Source organism: Pleurodeles waltl, chromosome 12 (genome assembly GCF_031143425.1).
Source record: "Pleurodeles waltl isolate 20211129_DDA chromosome 12, aPleWal1.hap1.20221129, whole genome shotgun sequence".
NCBI lineage: Eukaryota > Metazoa > Chordata > Amphibia > Caudata > Salamandridae > Pleurodeles > Pleurodeles waltl.
The window spans coordinates 34,439,084-34,455,791 of NC_090451.1; the positions used below are offsets into that span (position 1 = coordinate 34,439,084).

General features: G+C 44.9%; 1 protein-coding gene across 2 annotated transcripts in view; it reads left to right on the forward strand.

Annotated features, from left to right (window-relative positions):
- The window catches only part of KCNN1 (potassium calcium-activated channel subfamily N member 1), a 214,374-nt gene that overhangs the window by 155,082 nt on the left and 42,584 nt on the right, over positions 1 to 16,708 (forward strand). For both annotated transcript variants that reach the window (XM_069217046.1, XM_069217047.1), the window contains exons 5-6: positions 13,701 to 13,842; positions 15,238 to 15,348. In XM_069217046.1, coding sequence (XP_069073147.1) covers positions 13,701 to 13,842; positions 15,238 to 15,348 — 253 coding nt within the window. The remainder of the gene's footprint in view (positions 1 to 13,700; positions 13,843 to 15,237; positions 15,349 to 16,708) is intronic.

The following is a 16,708-nucleotide window of genomic DNA, read 5'->3' on the forward strand; positions in this document are numbered from 1 at the left end:
GCCCAGTGGTGACCCGTAGAATTACCAGGCGCTGAATTTCTGCCGTCCTTACTTCTACTGGCTCTGACTGGGAACATTTCTTACTAATTTGACTGAGACCACACTTCTGAAAAGGTTTGGTGTTCTACACGGTTTTGACCCTACCAGTAAGGAAACAAGCAGTGGCAAAGACAATACGTCTTGCCTATGCAAAAACTGTTCGCTTTGCCAATGTGTTTTAGTCATGTTGTTCCCCAGCGTGGCTGCTGTTCAGCATGGCTACAAGTAAGTGGGGTAGAACACAGTGTCGTGGAGTGGCGCAGAGTGGAGTGGCGTAGAGAGTTGTAGAGTGGAGTGGCAGAGAGTGTGTGTATTGGAGTGGCATTGTGTGGCATCACGTAGTGTGGCATACACTAGAGTGGCATAGAGTAAAGTGGACTGGTGTAAAGTGTTGCAGAGTATGGTGGCGTAGAATGCAGTGGCATTGAATTCAGCAGCGTACAATGCAGCATCGTAGAATGCAGTGGTGTAGATTAGAGTGGCGCAGAGTAGAGTAGAGTGGCATAGAGTGTAATGCCATAATGCGGAGTGGCGTAGAGCGACGCAGATTGGAGTGGCACAGAGTTGAGTGGCGCAGAGGGCAGTGCACAGAGTACAGCCGAGTGGCACAGAGAGCAATGGCATAGATTAGTGCAGCGCAGAGTGGTGCAGACTAGACTATAGCGCTATAGAGGGCAGTGGTGTAGACTGGAGAAGTGCAGAGCAGAGTGCAGTGGCGTAGAGTAGATTCTTTCACATTAGAGTGAAGTTGCATAGAGTGGAGAGGTGCAGGGCAGAGTGCAGTGGCGTAGAGTAGTTTGTTTCACATAAGAGTGAAGTCGCATAGAGTGCAGAGTACAGCGGAGTGGCATAGAGTGGAGTACGTATGGTGTGATAACACACTGCCATTACGGACAACACATTTTCAATTGAAATGACCATTACGTTTGCACAGACAGTTTTACTAAAAAAACACTATGCAGTGCACAGACGAAAATGTGTAGAAATTGCATCACCTAGTGTAATTATTTATTTTGATCATGTTAAAGTATTTGTCTCCAGCACACTAGAGAAATAACAGAAAATGTGCTTAATTTGTTTCCTAATTCTGATATATTCTGAAATACTTACACAGTTCATTTAGATGTTGTCATGAGCTAGAAAAAAAACTCGTTCCTGCCCCCAATATCCGGCAAGATTGTCACATAAATCCTGCTGGAGTCAATCTGAAGTCAGAAAGAAAAGTAAACAAGCACCCTCTGAAGACAGCGCCTGACATTTGACCTCGGTCTTTGAATGCACAGCAAATGTGACAGATAAGAACAAGATTTACAGGTCTGTTTACAGAAAGGGAGCACTGGAAGGATACTGTAAATAAGGTAGGAACTCAAGCTGGACAGCCTTAAACAAATAAAGCCTGCAAATGGAAAGTAAGAAAATGTGAGTTACAAACCACAAACCAATGGCAAGCAACGCCCAGAATGCATTCATAGGTCAGCTGTCTGAATGTCCCCAGTATGTCTTTTGCAAACCAGACAGCCACTGTCAGGTAGGCTGTGATCTAAAACGTAACTGGTTTAAAGTTGGGGATAAGTTAGAACTAAGCTGGTGTGAGAAGAGCAGTTTTTGGAAGCCCAATCCCTACAACAGAGGTCTTCAACCTGTTGGACAAACCTGCCTGGTGGGGATGAAATGATGCGGGGGACATGCATTTCCTGGTTGGGAATGAGTATCAGTGGGGGGTCAGAAGGCTCAAAAATAACCAAAATGTCACCAGAACTTCTAATACAAGTATACAATTGTGGACACTTTGAGAGTGCCAGCACTGCCAATATCATGTTTTCAGCATGCATTAAATGGGGTTTTTAAAGGGAAACTGAACATAATTCAATGTTTGAATTGCTAAATACGTTCAGAAATGCCAAGTGGTCTTATTTTTGGGCAAGGCCTGCAGCCAGCCCTGGAGCTGCGTTGTAGCTTTACACGGAACATTATAAAGATGGACTGAAAAAATCCAGCTTGAGGGGGCTTTTGGCTAAAATGTCAGGACTGGTTGGTGATGTCACACATGACATGGGTCCAGTTGCAAGCTAGTTCTGGAAATGACGCAAACGAAAAGGCAAAAACAAAAAGAAATATCAGATTTTGTAATTATGCTTGTTGATGCCCTATAAGTTCCTTATACATTTAGGGGGTTATTCTAACTTTGGAGGAGGTGTTAATCCGTCCCAAAAGTGACGGAAAAGTGACGGATTTACCACCAGCCGTATTACGAGTCCATTATATCCTATGGAACTCGTAATACGGCTGGTGGTATATCCGTCACTTTACCGTCACTTTTGGAATGGATTAACACTCCTCCAAAGTTAGAATAACCCCCTTTGTCTGTTTTGTTACAGAATGTTTCCAATGGCGCTTATGGGACTTATTGTAATAAAACTGTAAGGCAGAAAATTGCTTTTGGAAAATTCTTTTAATATGTCCCATTACCCCTGGTTGCCACTTAAACAGTATGACTTGTATGACTTGCTTGCTATGGTTAACTCTGCAAACATGTAGTGTGAAATCTTGAAAATTACTGCTCCAAATCAGATGTGTCTAAGGGCCTCATTACGAGTCTGGCGGTCTCTTGTGTCTAAGGGCCTCATTACAAATGGTGGTGGCATTCAGACCACCGCCAAATGTGGCTGCCCGAACGCCATATTATGACTTTGGCAGTTCCGAACGGACCGCCAGGATTAGTCATCCCAGCGGTCTGGTGGTCGTGGCAGTCCTAATCCGCCAGGGCAGCACTGATTATGACGTTGTTCTCCGCCAGAGATTTCATAGTGGTAATACAGGCCATGAAAAGGCTGGCATAGAACAGGTTCAGGTGGCCCCAGGGGGGCACCGCACTGCCTATGCACTTGGCATGGGCAATACAGCCCCCCCCCCAGGCCAGCACCCTTGCAATGTTCACTGTCTGCTGTTTGCAGACAGTGAACATTGCCAGGGTGCTGGTGCACCCTGCATCCTACAGTACTACGCCGGCTCAATTACGAGCCGGTGTCAATGCTGTATGGTGTTTTCCGTTAGGCTGGCATGCGGAAACTCTGGTTTCTGCCCACCGACCTAGCGGGAAACACACAGTGGGCCCAGCGAGGAGACTGCCACTATGGCGGCATTCTCCCCATCGGAATTTCGGCTGATGGCCAAGACCATCCTCCGAACTCATAACAAGGCCCTATATTTGTTAGAGTGTGTGCCACGAAGCCCATAAAATGCCTCAGCTTGTTTTCTGCATTGAACATTTGATAGCATAATTGTGAGAAAATGTCCTCGTCTACTGGGGGACACCCCATGAAAGCTCTGTTTTCCAATGACAGCAGCGATAAAGCATTCAAAGACCGTTGCCCTAGAAGGAAGGGTTAACATCTTGGGGTTTACTGCATTTAAACAAACGCCTGGAGATTATTTATAGTCGATAGAGGTAAAAAGGGGTGAACTCGTTGTTATGGTTCAGTACGAGAATAGAATATTTCATTGGTAAATGCTGAGAAATAATAGCGCAGCGCGTCACCAGTGACGAGGAAGTGGGGCATGTGGTATGTAGGGTATAAATGAACAATAACTGCCTAAAGGGTCTTTACAAAATGAACATGTGGATTGGTGAGTCAGTGGACTGCAGCTCAAGGCTCCCGGTCAGCATGTCATAAGCGCATTATCACCGTCTCGCTGCCAGGGGGCGATATAATAGTGAGCACATAGCTCCTCCCTCTCCACTCCTCCCTTTTCCTCGGCCAATCACAACCCCACAGAGGTTCCACGCCCAGTAACTGAAGGTTCCCGCAGCCCTCCCCGCAGCCAGCGGTCTGCTTGGGTTTAGGGAGTGCGCAGCATCACTTGTCAGGACACAGCAAAGCGTAGCTTCCAGAATGAACTTTTTCGCGGGGCGGGGGAGGCAGCCATCTTAAATTCCAAGCCTCACAATGCTTGAAACGGATTTGAATTTCTGTTGAAGGAATGGTTTAATGGATGTTTTTATTTTGTTGCATGCAGTTTGCAAACGATGTTGCAAATGAACGTACTGGAATAGTCACCAGGGCTGCAACGGTACTGCATATTTCCACTGTGTTTCTTTCTCTCTGCTGCCTCTTATGGGGTGATCGTCTGTATTTTGGGGCCTTTGATGTGGCGCTCCAAGAGACCCTCACTTTGAAGCTTTGTTTTATTCAGCCAAGATCAAATCCTACATCATACCGGAATAATCACTAAAATATTTAAGGCAGGAAAAGAAATATATGTAATAATTTCTAGCTCAAAAATATTCAACCTATTTTTGTTCCTATAGAAAAAATTTCGACCTCAAATAGTTTTCAGCTTTGTCAACATTTTGTCTTTAATTTAAAAAAAAAAAATGTTTTAGAGAAAATATGTTAATACTTATATTTCTTCATGCCCATTGCTTAAATGTATAATCACATGACTGGATTCATTATTATGCTATCTCCAGTCCAGCGGTATTAGCGGAAAGTGCTTGAAAGAGGGTTGTGTTGTTGATGTTGGGACACAGAACTGATGGTTTTAGTCTTCATTTCATAACATCTGGATTTACATTATTATCCATTACAAGAACTACAACTCGAAATCAGCGCTCAAAAATGTTACTTATTGAACTTATTCAGTCTAAATTAACACCGAATGCTTTTGAAAGGGGTTTGACATATTTTTATACTTCCGGGTACTGTGGGTCATGTTTGTTTTCACTGAACCAATCATCATCGTACAATGAATGATGACATCACACGTTGATGAGATGATTGGTTGATGCATTTACATCCTGATTGTTGTACATTATTGTCATTGGTTGGCTTGAATTACACCCAGATCTTGTTGATGACATCACAAAGTTGACCACTTAGGCTTTCCCTTCCCTCCAGTTGCCTCCTATTGGCAGATGAGCGGTTAAGAGGAGGGTAAGAGGTGAACACCGTAGAAAGTAAACTGTTCTCTGAGAGCTGGACTTACTTCCTTCATCACCACAGAGCCCTGAAGTATTAAAGGCTATTCACGAGCTACCAAACAGGAAACCAGAGCTAGAAACTTCAACCCTGGCTGCTCCTAATAGTGTCCCTGGGGCACATTTTAAGTTTGTCCACCAGGTCAGTGAAGCCCTGGCCTCCACTCATGGGGAGGGTCACCCGCTAGATTTAGAGCTCCCCAGCTGCCAGGTGGGGGGGATTTCTGCGCCATCAGAAGGAGCTCCATTGAGTGCACTGATCCTTTGCTGAGGAGGTGCCATGTTTTATGTACTCACTGGGTAAAGCACCAGGTCTGGAGGCTTTCGGGAGTAATGCATCCGCTACGGGTATCAGTGTTTGATTTCCAAGCCAAAGGTTCATATTGCAGTGGGTCCACTCAGCCTTTCATCCTCACAAAGCAGAAGTTCATTCATGCAGAACAAATTAACAGTGGCCCAATGTTTAAGAGTTTTCTTTCTGTGATTGGGGCACTGCGTAATTTTAGTAGCAGGGACTGCAGTGACTTTCACAATGGTCCTGGACAGGGAAATGACTGATAATCACCCCACCCTAAATTGGGAGAGACAATCACCAGTATGACCTTGAGGTCCATGGTGGATGAACTGCCGGGGCAAGGGTTGAGGTACCAAAGCCGACAGAGACTCGGCTTGTGGAAACCTAGGAGCTTCCCATATCCACATGGTTTGGGAAGAACCATGAGTTTGGCACAGCAACACATCCACAGCTTTATAGTAGGTGCAAAAGTCCACAAAACCAAAAAGACTCCTAAATGTGTCTATCTGTCAAGCTTATGTAGAAAGTTGGACTTGATGAGAGCCCCTGGTACCATCCACTGCGCAGTAACCTCTTGCGGAGAAGGAGGGAACACAGGGAACATTGGGAGCGAGGGGGAGAGACACAGGAGCTCTTGCTGGTTGTAGCTGAGAGATGCTAACACCTGACCTTGGATTGGGGTAAATATTCTGATATGGCAAACTTCTGCCACGTCTATGGACTACTGCTAACCAAGCAACCCTCACACTGGTATCAAATGGAGGAGGGTCTATGTTCATACAAGTAGAGACGGATGGTGAGACAAAGTAGCAGTGGCCGAATGTGTAAACTTTACTTCCAAGCAAACACTTAGCTTAGTCCTGGGTACATGTTGTGGGCATGAGAGCCAGCGTCCACCTGGATACCAGAGACGCTCCCCGGGACACCCGAGCATCAGCCACCGCGTAGCTCCTGGTCAGCTCTAAAGAAACAAATAAGACAGACTTCAGCAAACAAGAAGACAGGGTAGGGACCACAAGGGAACTGAACAGGAGAAACAAATATGCAGAACACCAAGTGGGTGAACTGGGAAGCCAACTCAATGAAATATGGATGCCGGGAAGGTGTGTACTAAAGCCGAGAAATGTTAAACCACTCTATGACAACTACCCGCACGTGTCTTATGACCTGGGAGCTCTACCCCTTCGGGGAGTTGCGATCCAGCTTCTGGCGATCCCCCACACCGTCGTCCTCCACAATCGCCATTCCCCCCCTTATCGAAGTCAATGGCCATCAGATGATCACAAAGGGTCTTGGTAAGTGGCTCTTGAACCTTCTCTGGACATTTTGCAGTTAAACTCCTGACATGATGCCTCAGTATCCTTTCTCACTACCAGACTCCATGCATGCCAAGGGTCATCATATTCACTGCTTTTGCACAAATCACCAGCAGTTCCATCACTGGTGGGTTTGGGGTTGGTCCTAGAGAGGTGTGCGTCCGGCAATGTGCGCCAGTCGTCTCTGGCACCATTCCTTGAGGTGATTGAGATGAGGAGAAAAGAACTGGCCTGCTTCATCCCCAGCGAATTCATGGACATTGCATTAAGTGGCGTCGCCCTACCTTTTCCCCAATGACATCACTATACTAGCACTACACTAAAAAGGATGAAAAAATACTCCGAAAATACTCGACACATGTAATAAAACCCCAATATCGTGAATACGACTCTAAATTCTCAAGAAGGCAAAACATCTCACCGTCCTCCCAAAAAGAATAGCTTTCAATGTATCTACTTGAAATGTACCCAATGACCCCCCCAGGACACAACCTAAAGAAGAAACACAACAGTTTTAAAGCACTTCCCTTCTCAAACTCCCCTGTTATGTAGGGTTGAGTTCTCTCCATTGATGAAATAATCGAGACATCAATCTGGACACAGAATTACCAGGTCCAGTTCCTGATGTGATCCCTGATTCCACTCTTGGCCCATTACAATAGTGAGTAAAGTCTGTGAAATAAACGTGCAATTGCACAGAAAAGTGGCTTTCGAGCCGTGACGTAGCCGAAGAGGCATGTCAAATGTCCCTAAATGCATGAGGAATTCCAACTGTACTGCCAAAACGAATCCCAAATTCTGCAAAAGGGTTGTGAATCCAACAACAGTTGGCGACCATGATCACTGTTCTGCGACAGGATTTACTGTAAGGGTCTATCGGGTTTTCGACAGGCAAAGAGTACAGAATCAGACGACAAGCAGGGTGTGGGTGTTTCTAACCACCCCGGTCTACATTCAAACAGGCGTGTGTGGTCAATTCTGTGTCGAAGTGTAAAGTACCCTGAGTTTGCCCGACCCCTGATAGTCTAACTTTGCCCTGTCCCTGCCACCTTATGGGACTCCAGGGATATGCTTTGGACCTGACACTTTCTTTCTGTGTTCCCTGACCCTCTAGGTTGGTGAAGTGGCCGTTCAATTTTTTTTTAAACCATCATTCAGCAAATCTTGAGAACCTTTTACTGACAACTGCACTAAGTTGTGATCAATTCATTTTCCTAAATTGGCCCAACCCTAGCGAAAAGTTTATCCTGTACCCACTCTATACTTTTTCTATAAAAGCTTGTCTGAGTGCAAGAGAATTCTGGGAATACAATGGTTCCTGAGCAGGATTGAAATTGGAGGAGAATTAATGGGTTAAATGAAGGCAATTGTATTTGATTGGGGTTAGCATTTCTAAGTTAGTGCACTAGTCCTTAAACGCAGTGAAGGCCATGGACCTGGACTCCTGAGTCAATCCGTGATGGGTAATGGAAAAGCCTACATCCAAATGCCTGTCTGCTTACAGCTTGTATTTGGTTCTTTACAGTCTACACTAGGCGTCAGGGGGCGAGAGGTTGCACGATATTAAGGTGGCCACAATCCCACGCGAGAGCTGCAGTGAACTTATTGTCTGTCCGACATGTTGACCACAGAATGTACTGGACAAGAGAGCTTACAGTAGGGTAAACCCCAATATGGGGCGTGGTTGGTCTGAAACAAAGTTACGTGTTCCAAATGATAGGGCCTGGAGGTACATACTTACCTACAGAGCAGTGGAGTGATGTACACAGGTGGACTGAAGAGAAGGAGTGTAGAGGTGAGGGAATAGGAGAGCAGAGGGAGTCACTGAAGGTGGACCAGAGGGGGTTCTAGATGGCAGTCTATCGTCTAGAGGAGAACCAGCCGATGAGGCATAGTTACCTTTCCCTTCTGGAGTCTCGGAGCCCAGCGTGGTCAGTCGGAGTGAGTGCTAGATCCTTGGTGCATCTCATGAGACTGTCTCTGTCTCTCTTTTCCACAACTTTTGTCTCAAGTCCGATGACCTGCCGCTGCAGGTCTTATTTTTCCCACCAGACATCTTGCTTGTCAAGCATGGTGAAGTAAACGATTTTGTAGGTTTGTCAGTGATGTGGCGGACACTGGAGGTGAGGTCGGCTGATACCGCAACACAATCAATTTCTTCCAGGGTGGAAGACACTCTGTTAAATGTCCTGGGTCCCTCATTCTGTCAGACAGCCCGGTGAGGAGCAAACATCTGGGCGTTCACATGTGATCATTCTAGGACAGTAGCGAGTACAGTGTTGCCTCTGTTGAGGTGAGATAGGACAAGGGCTGGGATGTTATGAAGACTTATTTAGGTAGAACGTTTTCACTTTGCAGGCTATATCAGTCGGTATCTGCTGGTTTTTATCATTTCGCAATATTTGATCTTTAGCCGAGGGTAGTGTTGATGTGAAGATGTATGCACATGGCATGTTGTGGGTTCAGGCCTCGAGGTTCATATGTGAAGGCTAGTCATGCACACATTTCTAATGGACTTCACAAAACTTGAGCTTGAATGTGCCCGATTATCTGAAAATATCCTAAAAACAATTGCAAATTTACTTCTGTAGATTTCATCCTAAATTTGGAGTAAATTTCATATTATTTAGGCATTCTAGAAGGTTTCAAGAGGTCGTATATCATAACATAGGGGGTTATTACAACTTTGGAGGAGGTGTTAATCCGTCCCAAAAGTGACGGATATACCACCAGCCGTATTACGAGTTTCATAGGATATAATGGACTCGTAATACGGCTGGTGGTATATCCGTCACTTTACCGTCACTTTTGGGACGGATTAACACCTCCTCCAAAGTTGTAATAACCCCCATAGTGTGTAGAAATAACGTTTGGCATAAATGCTATGTCCTAACAATTGTTTACAAAAATATTGTTCCAAAGAAATGTAGATTTTCTTATAGTGACTCCAATTTGGCAATTGATTCTAAACAATATGTTGGATATAGAATTTATGTCAGACGATATCCTGACAATGATATGTTGGTACCAGATCTTTCATGACTACTCCTAGGAAGCAGAGACAGTCACGAGTTTCCAGAAGCATCCACGGAAAGCTGAGAGAGTCACAGACTTCCAGGAGGGCCCATGGGAAGTTCTGACTCTCCAATTACAGTTGCTAATTCGCCTTTTATTGAAGGTAAATATGAATTTGCACTCATAAATCAAACGCTTGCACGTGTAAGTTGAACGTACACATGCAAATGGCTTTGTGCATCATCCCAAATTTTCGAAAGAGGTATTTTTTTCAAAAGATATTTTGCAAACTTTTGGCCCTATTTAGACTTTGGCAGAGAGGGAGCACCTCTGTAAAATAGTGGAGGTCCCCCCTCGCCAAGCATGCGGTTCCACCTGACTGTTTGGAGTCAGTGGAGGCACCAGGATCACACAGAGCATGTGCTGGCTCTGCGGGTTTAAACTTCTGACCTAGAGCCCCAAACACCAGAGGGCCACCAGGTCACAGTGACAGTCAGCCCACCCTGTTGAGGCACCCTCTCGAGTACATCCAAGGCCTATCGCTCCTGCCACAGAAACCCTTCCAGATACTGTGATCAAGATTAGGAACATTGACATGTTTCAGCACATTTTTTGTTTTAGCCCAGCCTTTGTCAGGCCCTCTCATTCATTTCTCTTAGTAAATACAATTGCTTTTTAATTAACACTGCGTATGTTATTTCAGTATAATACTGTTTTAATCTTTTATGAGTTTAGCTTGCTGTGTGTAGATAGTTGCTTCACTTAACAGGGGGGAGAATATGTGTTGTTCACTATTTGACCTAGAGATAGTTAGCTCTATAAAGTGCTTTACATACATGTATTCACTCGCTCACTCACCTATTCGCTGTCCCATGTGTAGCACCTCACTGACAATATGAAAACCTTACTCCCTTGTAAGATAAATGCTCTCTATTTTGTCTCCTGCTCACCATTCAGTGCTTGTGAATCTTAGTACCAAGCGAGAGCCAATACAGTCCCACAGAACTTATGGGGTGACCACTTGAAAACTGGGCAAGAAGATAAGGGATAATCTATGGGCCACAGCGTGAACAAAAACATTCCCTTGCTTGTAAAGTAGTTTCTGCGAAGTAGAACTCCATGGAAATTAAGAAATAGTATAAAAAAGTAATAACCTGTGAACACAATATTAATAATAATAGGAAAAGGTTTATTTTGAGAATCATGAAGTAGACATGCTAAAGGGCACATCATAGGATCAAGTGCTGAAGCTTTTCAATATTATATAATAATAATACAATACATTATAATTTGGAATGATTATTTGGAAGGGACGTTAGGGGGGGGGGGGGGGGCAGTGTCCAATGTTGGCAACAATTGTCTATTTAGCATGAACATTGATTTATATCATCTGAAAAAAGTTTTACTGTTTTCCTAAAGAGTTATCAACTAACAACAAAGTCTGGATAGAGTTAGAAAATAAAAAAGATACACTATAGAAGTCGGCTGCAGACAAAGGGCGCGCCAAAGAAGCCATCCACTAACAAAGAGGTGAGACTAGAGTAAAGGCTGAAATCCAGGGTGAATTACTTAGGGTGGTCGGATGGCAGACGTTTTAAAGGATTTTGTAGCCAGAAACCCCACAATTCGCAAAATCACACAGTTTTGTGCTGCAAAACAAAATTTGACCATTTACTAAACCTCATTAGTGTTTCGGAAAAACGTTTCCAAATGGGAAGTATGTTTTTTATGCAGCAGTATCTGTTTCGATAAAATACATTGGCTGTTTTAAAAAAGAATCATGTTTGGGAATGCAAACACAGGGATGGTGGTCTTCTGTTCTTCCCTGGGAACGATCCCTGCGGCGGGGGAGCATCTCAGAGGGTTGCAAACAGCAACCTGCCCAATTATTACTCCTCTAATTGAAGATTTTGAGGTGCAAGCTTTGTACCAAAATCCCCTTGCAAACTCAGCGAGAGCTTTCAAGTAGTTAACACGCAAGTTGTACCTGCTACTCGCGACCAGTCTATCTGTACATCCAGCCACTAGTTGGAGGTCGAGCACTGGGTAGAAATTAGTTCTCACTAAATTTGGCCCATCCAATCACCTGGTCCTGCGTCCCCTTTAAATCCTTGGCACGGCAGAGGGGGCACGGATCCTAAAAATCAACTCCAGAATATTGTGGGACACTGATATCACAGACAGATAATCGAGGGGCCAAATATCGAAAGCTAAGTATGTATAGATTTTCTATACCTAACTTCAGGTATTTGTACTTTGGCAATATAGACATATCTTCAAGGTACGCAGATGTGGAGTAAAAAATAGTCCATCTATACCTGCTTACATACACCTACCTTTCAAAGTTTTGTCCCTCATTATTTTACCAATGAAACTACTGTGCCACGATATTCTTGTACCTGATATTCCAGAGTACAATCTGCAGAAACGGGACATATGTTGAAAATAATGAATTGACCATTAAAGATCCAAACAAGGGTTCTAACACCTGATTATGGGGGTCATTCCGACCCTGGCGGTAAATACCGCCAGGGCCGGGGACCGCGGGAGCACCGCCAACAGGCTGGCGGTGCTCCCTTGGGCATTCTGACCGCGGCGGTTCGGCCGCGGTCAGAAGAGGAAAACCGGCGGTCTCCCGCCGGTTTTCCGCTGCCCTGGGAATCCCCCATGGCAGCGCAGCTTGCTGCGCCGCCATGGGGGATTCCGACCCCCTCACCGCCATCCTGTTCCTGGCGGTTCCGCCCGCCAGGAACAGGATGGCGGTGAGGGGTGTCGTGGGGCCACTGGGGGCCCCAGCAGTGCCCATGCCAATGGCATGGGCACTGCTGGGGCCCCCGTAAGAGGGCCCCACTTTGTATTTCAGTGTCTGCATTGCAGACACTGAAATACGCGACGGGTGCCACTGCACCCGTCGCACACCCTCCACTCCGCCGGCTCCATTCGGAGCCGGCATCCTCATGGAGGGCTGTTTCCCACTGGGCTGGCGGGCGGCCTTTTGGCGGTCGCCCGCCAGCCCAGTGGGAAACCCAGAATGACCGCCGCGGTCTTTTGACCGCGGTACGGTCTTCTGGCGGTTCCCTCCAGGCGGGCGGCTCCCGCTGCCCGCCGGGGTCAGAATGACCCCCTATATCTTTGGCTGTAGGTACATTTCCTGAAAGTATGCGTTTTGGGATCTAGCATAGGGGTGTCAGAAATACCAATTTCACTGGCAAAGTGTTGCAAAGATGACAAACTTCACAATTTACAAAGATTTCAATGCATGCCACATTTGAAAATCTTTATAAGCAGCAGAGAGATCCTGCAAAATTTTGCTGTAATTTTTTTGTGGAAGTAGTTTTATATAAACCCTACTGTTGTAGAAATATTATTTTTGAGGAAATAACCAAAGTTTTGAAATTAAGTCACAAAGTTGACAAAAAACTAGCTTTTGCATGGTTTTAATCTACAAACCTAATACCCTAGGGGTATATCTAGCATGAGAATCCTGATCTACTGACTTTAATGCGTAATTAGAGAAATCTTGCAGTCTTTACTGGGACTTACCAGGAACCAGAAGACTTGTTTGCCTCTCTCTCTGCTTTCCACAGAATAATACACAGTAAAAAATAGCATCTATTTGAGTTAATTCTGATGCTGAAAAGTGAGCCAGTCCCCTTACACATTTTCAATACAAGGTCTCACACTTTTGAAACAGTTTAAGAATAGTTGTAGTGGAGAATATATGTAAGAAAGTTTATTAGTTGTCTGATTATGTGGGTGTACGCTGCAGGGCCTGTAACGACAAATTCAAATGGGAATTGCTGGCTGCAATAGAATGCAATAAATTGCAAGTTGAGCCGATGCATGGTGCATGTAAGGTGCCTGGCCATATGCAGGAAGGTTTGTCCGGGGCTGGAGTCGCGCTGCCTGTTGAACATGCATAACGAGAGGACACTGGCCCCTCTTGCAAATCCACACGACTGTCACGCTGGGATGCGGGTGAATGCCTGGCGGTGGATCCTAAAATGGTGACCCACAACTTTGACTGGTGCTGTTTTCCTCTCTTTGGCCCTGGCAGGTACCATGATAAGCAGGAAGTCACCAGCAATTTCCTGGGGGCCATGTGGTTGATTTCAATCACATTTCTCTCCATCGGTTACGGAGACATGGTGCCGCACACCTACTGCGGCAAGGGCGTCTGCTTGCTGACAGGAATCATGGTAAGCTGGGTTGAAGGATGGGTGGTGCAGTGTTGTAGCCCATGTGCGTCTGTTCTTACCAATGAAATAATTTCAGGTTCATCCCGTCCCCTCTCCGCAAACCTCTACCTATTCCCACTCTCCTCAGCAGAACGCTACATTACCCACTCCACCCTATCGAGGACCGTACTGCAACCTTGTGAGCCCATGTCCACAGTCATCTTCATTGAAACAAAAGCTTGTGTGCACGGTTACCACCTCCAAAGGGAGAAACATTGACACACAAAACAAGAGAGCACGAGATCAAGTCATTGGGTAGCATTTTCATAATTTTTTTCTTTTGCCTCCCACCGAGCCTTTTTATATTCCTGATGGAACTCCAGCTGTATAGCTGCTTCTTGTCTGGATTTCTGTATACAGTATAATTCTCCCTGTTGATATCCAGCTGATATTCTTTTTTTCTAGCTGCACCTTTAGTCTGACTTTGATGTTCCTTGGTGGAAACATTTTAGGCTCCAAATTGTACTTATTTGAGCTCTCTGTAGGTTCTCAGTTTCCCTATATAACCTCCATCATTTGCAGGTTTTATCTTCATCTGTAGTTTTCATTTCACTGTTTTCATCTATTACTTGTTGCCAATGTCCCTGTTTGATCTCTCTCAATAGATAGTGTTTATTCCGACCCCTTGAGCCGTAGTTTTCATGATTGTACGATACTATATGGAGGTTGTTAATACCGACCTACAGTTACATCACATTGACTACGTCGCCTAATACATATATACTAATCTTATCTCCAGATTTAATGCATTGGTCACGATGATGCATTACATTAATATTTTTGTTAGCTCTGATAAAATTCATGCAACATATTGAAGTTATACCATTCCCTGGTTGGGCCCTTGTAGAAGCTCCCAGTATCCTGGCTTGACCATCTATCCTTAACCTCCTTTCTCATGTCATTCATAACCTCACATCAGATTTTAATGTTCAAACTCAATTCACATTTCCAATTTTCCTTGTTTGTCCCCTATCCATCTGCCCATCTTTGAGTGAATTGATCCTTTTCTACAGTTCCACATTTCCTGATTTGAGCTCCAGCCATAGTTCTAAATTCCCTGATTTAGCCTTCCATCATCCATATTTCACTTTATTTTTGTTTTGGGAGCCTATGCGGTTCCAATTTCCCTTTTTAGGCCTCCATTTGTATTCCTCTTCCTCTTAAGAGGGAAAGGGAGGCACAGATTACGGAAACCTACCTGCACCCCAGACCTGTGGCTGCCACACCATAATGTTCTCTGTTTTTTCCTGACCCACCCCAATGTGATGTATGAGTACTGGTGACTGGTTCTGATTGGTTTGCATACAGTTCCTCAAACATCACTGTTGTGTGTTTTTATGTTTTGCTTTGCCACAGGGTGCCGGCTGTACAGCTCTTGTGGTGGCTGTTGTTGCCAGGAAGTTGGAGCTGACCAAAGCCGAAAAACATGTTCACAATTTCATGATGGATACACAGCTAACCAAGCGGGTAAGGATGTTGGGTAGGTGGGAGGAAGAGATTGGTTGGTTTCCCAGAGGATGGGTGGGAGGAAACGTACCGATGCATCAGTAATACACTATGGGTCCGTTTATTTGACTGCCTGAGGTTTAGAAGGCCTCTGTAGTGTATGTGCTTACCACACATGCCACATGCCGATAATGGTGCAAAAGCGACACCATATGGCTACTCTAGGTATAGCATTATCTAAGGTCATGGATAGATCCTGCATTTTCCTTCATTTCCACAAGGGGCTCTGTAGTGTCTGTGCTTTCGGAGTGAAAGGGACTGACTGTGATGTAACATTGATACATTGAAGCTGGGTTACATAAAGTCCCTTTGGGGCACAAAGGGCGATTGTACTCACTTTTTGCACCCACGGGGCACTTTGGCATTGCAGAAAGTCCTGACAGAAGCTTGTACAATCTCTTTTGTTTCACAGATTGTGTAGGTGTACAATGACTGCTGGGGCAATAACTAAGCCTGGACTGAATTTCAATTACGTCTGAGTAATCAATGTAATTTTGGTAATTCTGAGTTACTGTTTGGTGCAGAATTACTGATATTAACATGATTACCTTTGTCCACATAATTAAAATGCACATTCATTAAGCGTGGGGAGCATTTTTCCCTCAGAGGATCGCGCTAAATGCCAGGAGTACGTTGAGGTAGAATCATACCCCACGAGCACATTTAGCAAGCACGAGTGGCTGTTCAGGTTCTGTTGCATTTGGTGCTATTTAGTTAAGCAAAATGCATTTTCTCACCACTTTTGGACATGAGGTGGCATTTTTATGCTAAGAAATAGTGCTAAATGCAGAATTACTCTTCTCTTATAATTATGCAGAATCTCATGGAATTCTTAGGTAGTTCCACATGATTATACTACATTGAATTACCTGAGTTATGCCCACCCCTACTGATAACAAAGTCATATTTCCTCATTTAGACAGAGGCATGGCCCCTTGAAAATTAGGAAAAACTTTGCTTTTTTGGCCATGGCGTACTACAGACGAGGATGGGTAAAGAGGGAAGGAAACTGTCGTGAGCATCAGGCAAGAACAGTGAGATACTCCTGTGGCTCTGGGGCATCTCCACCCCACTTGAAAGGAAGACAGGGGCAGTCGCCTGCTGTAAAAGGCACATCAGCAGCTGGAAACAGCTGAGAGCAAATTTTCTAGCCTTTGCACTGTTTTGGATTGTGGAACCAGCACACCCTTCTCTTGGTGCATCCAGCTCCTATAGGGACGGTGCACCCAGTTATAGTAAAAGATGTGTTGTCATCAGTGTAGGCAGGATCTCAGATGGTGTGTGCCTGTCCCGGGGAGAGCGCATTGGTTAAAGGCAGGGC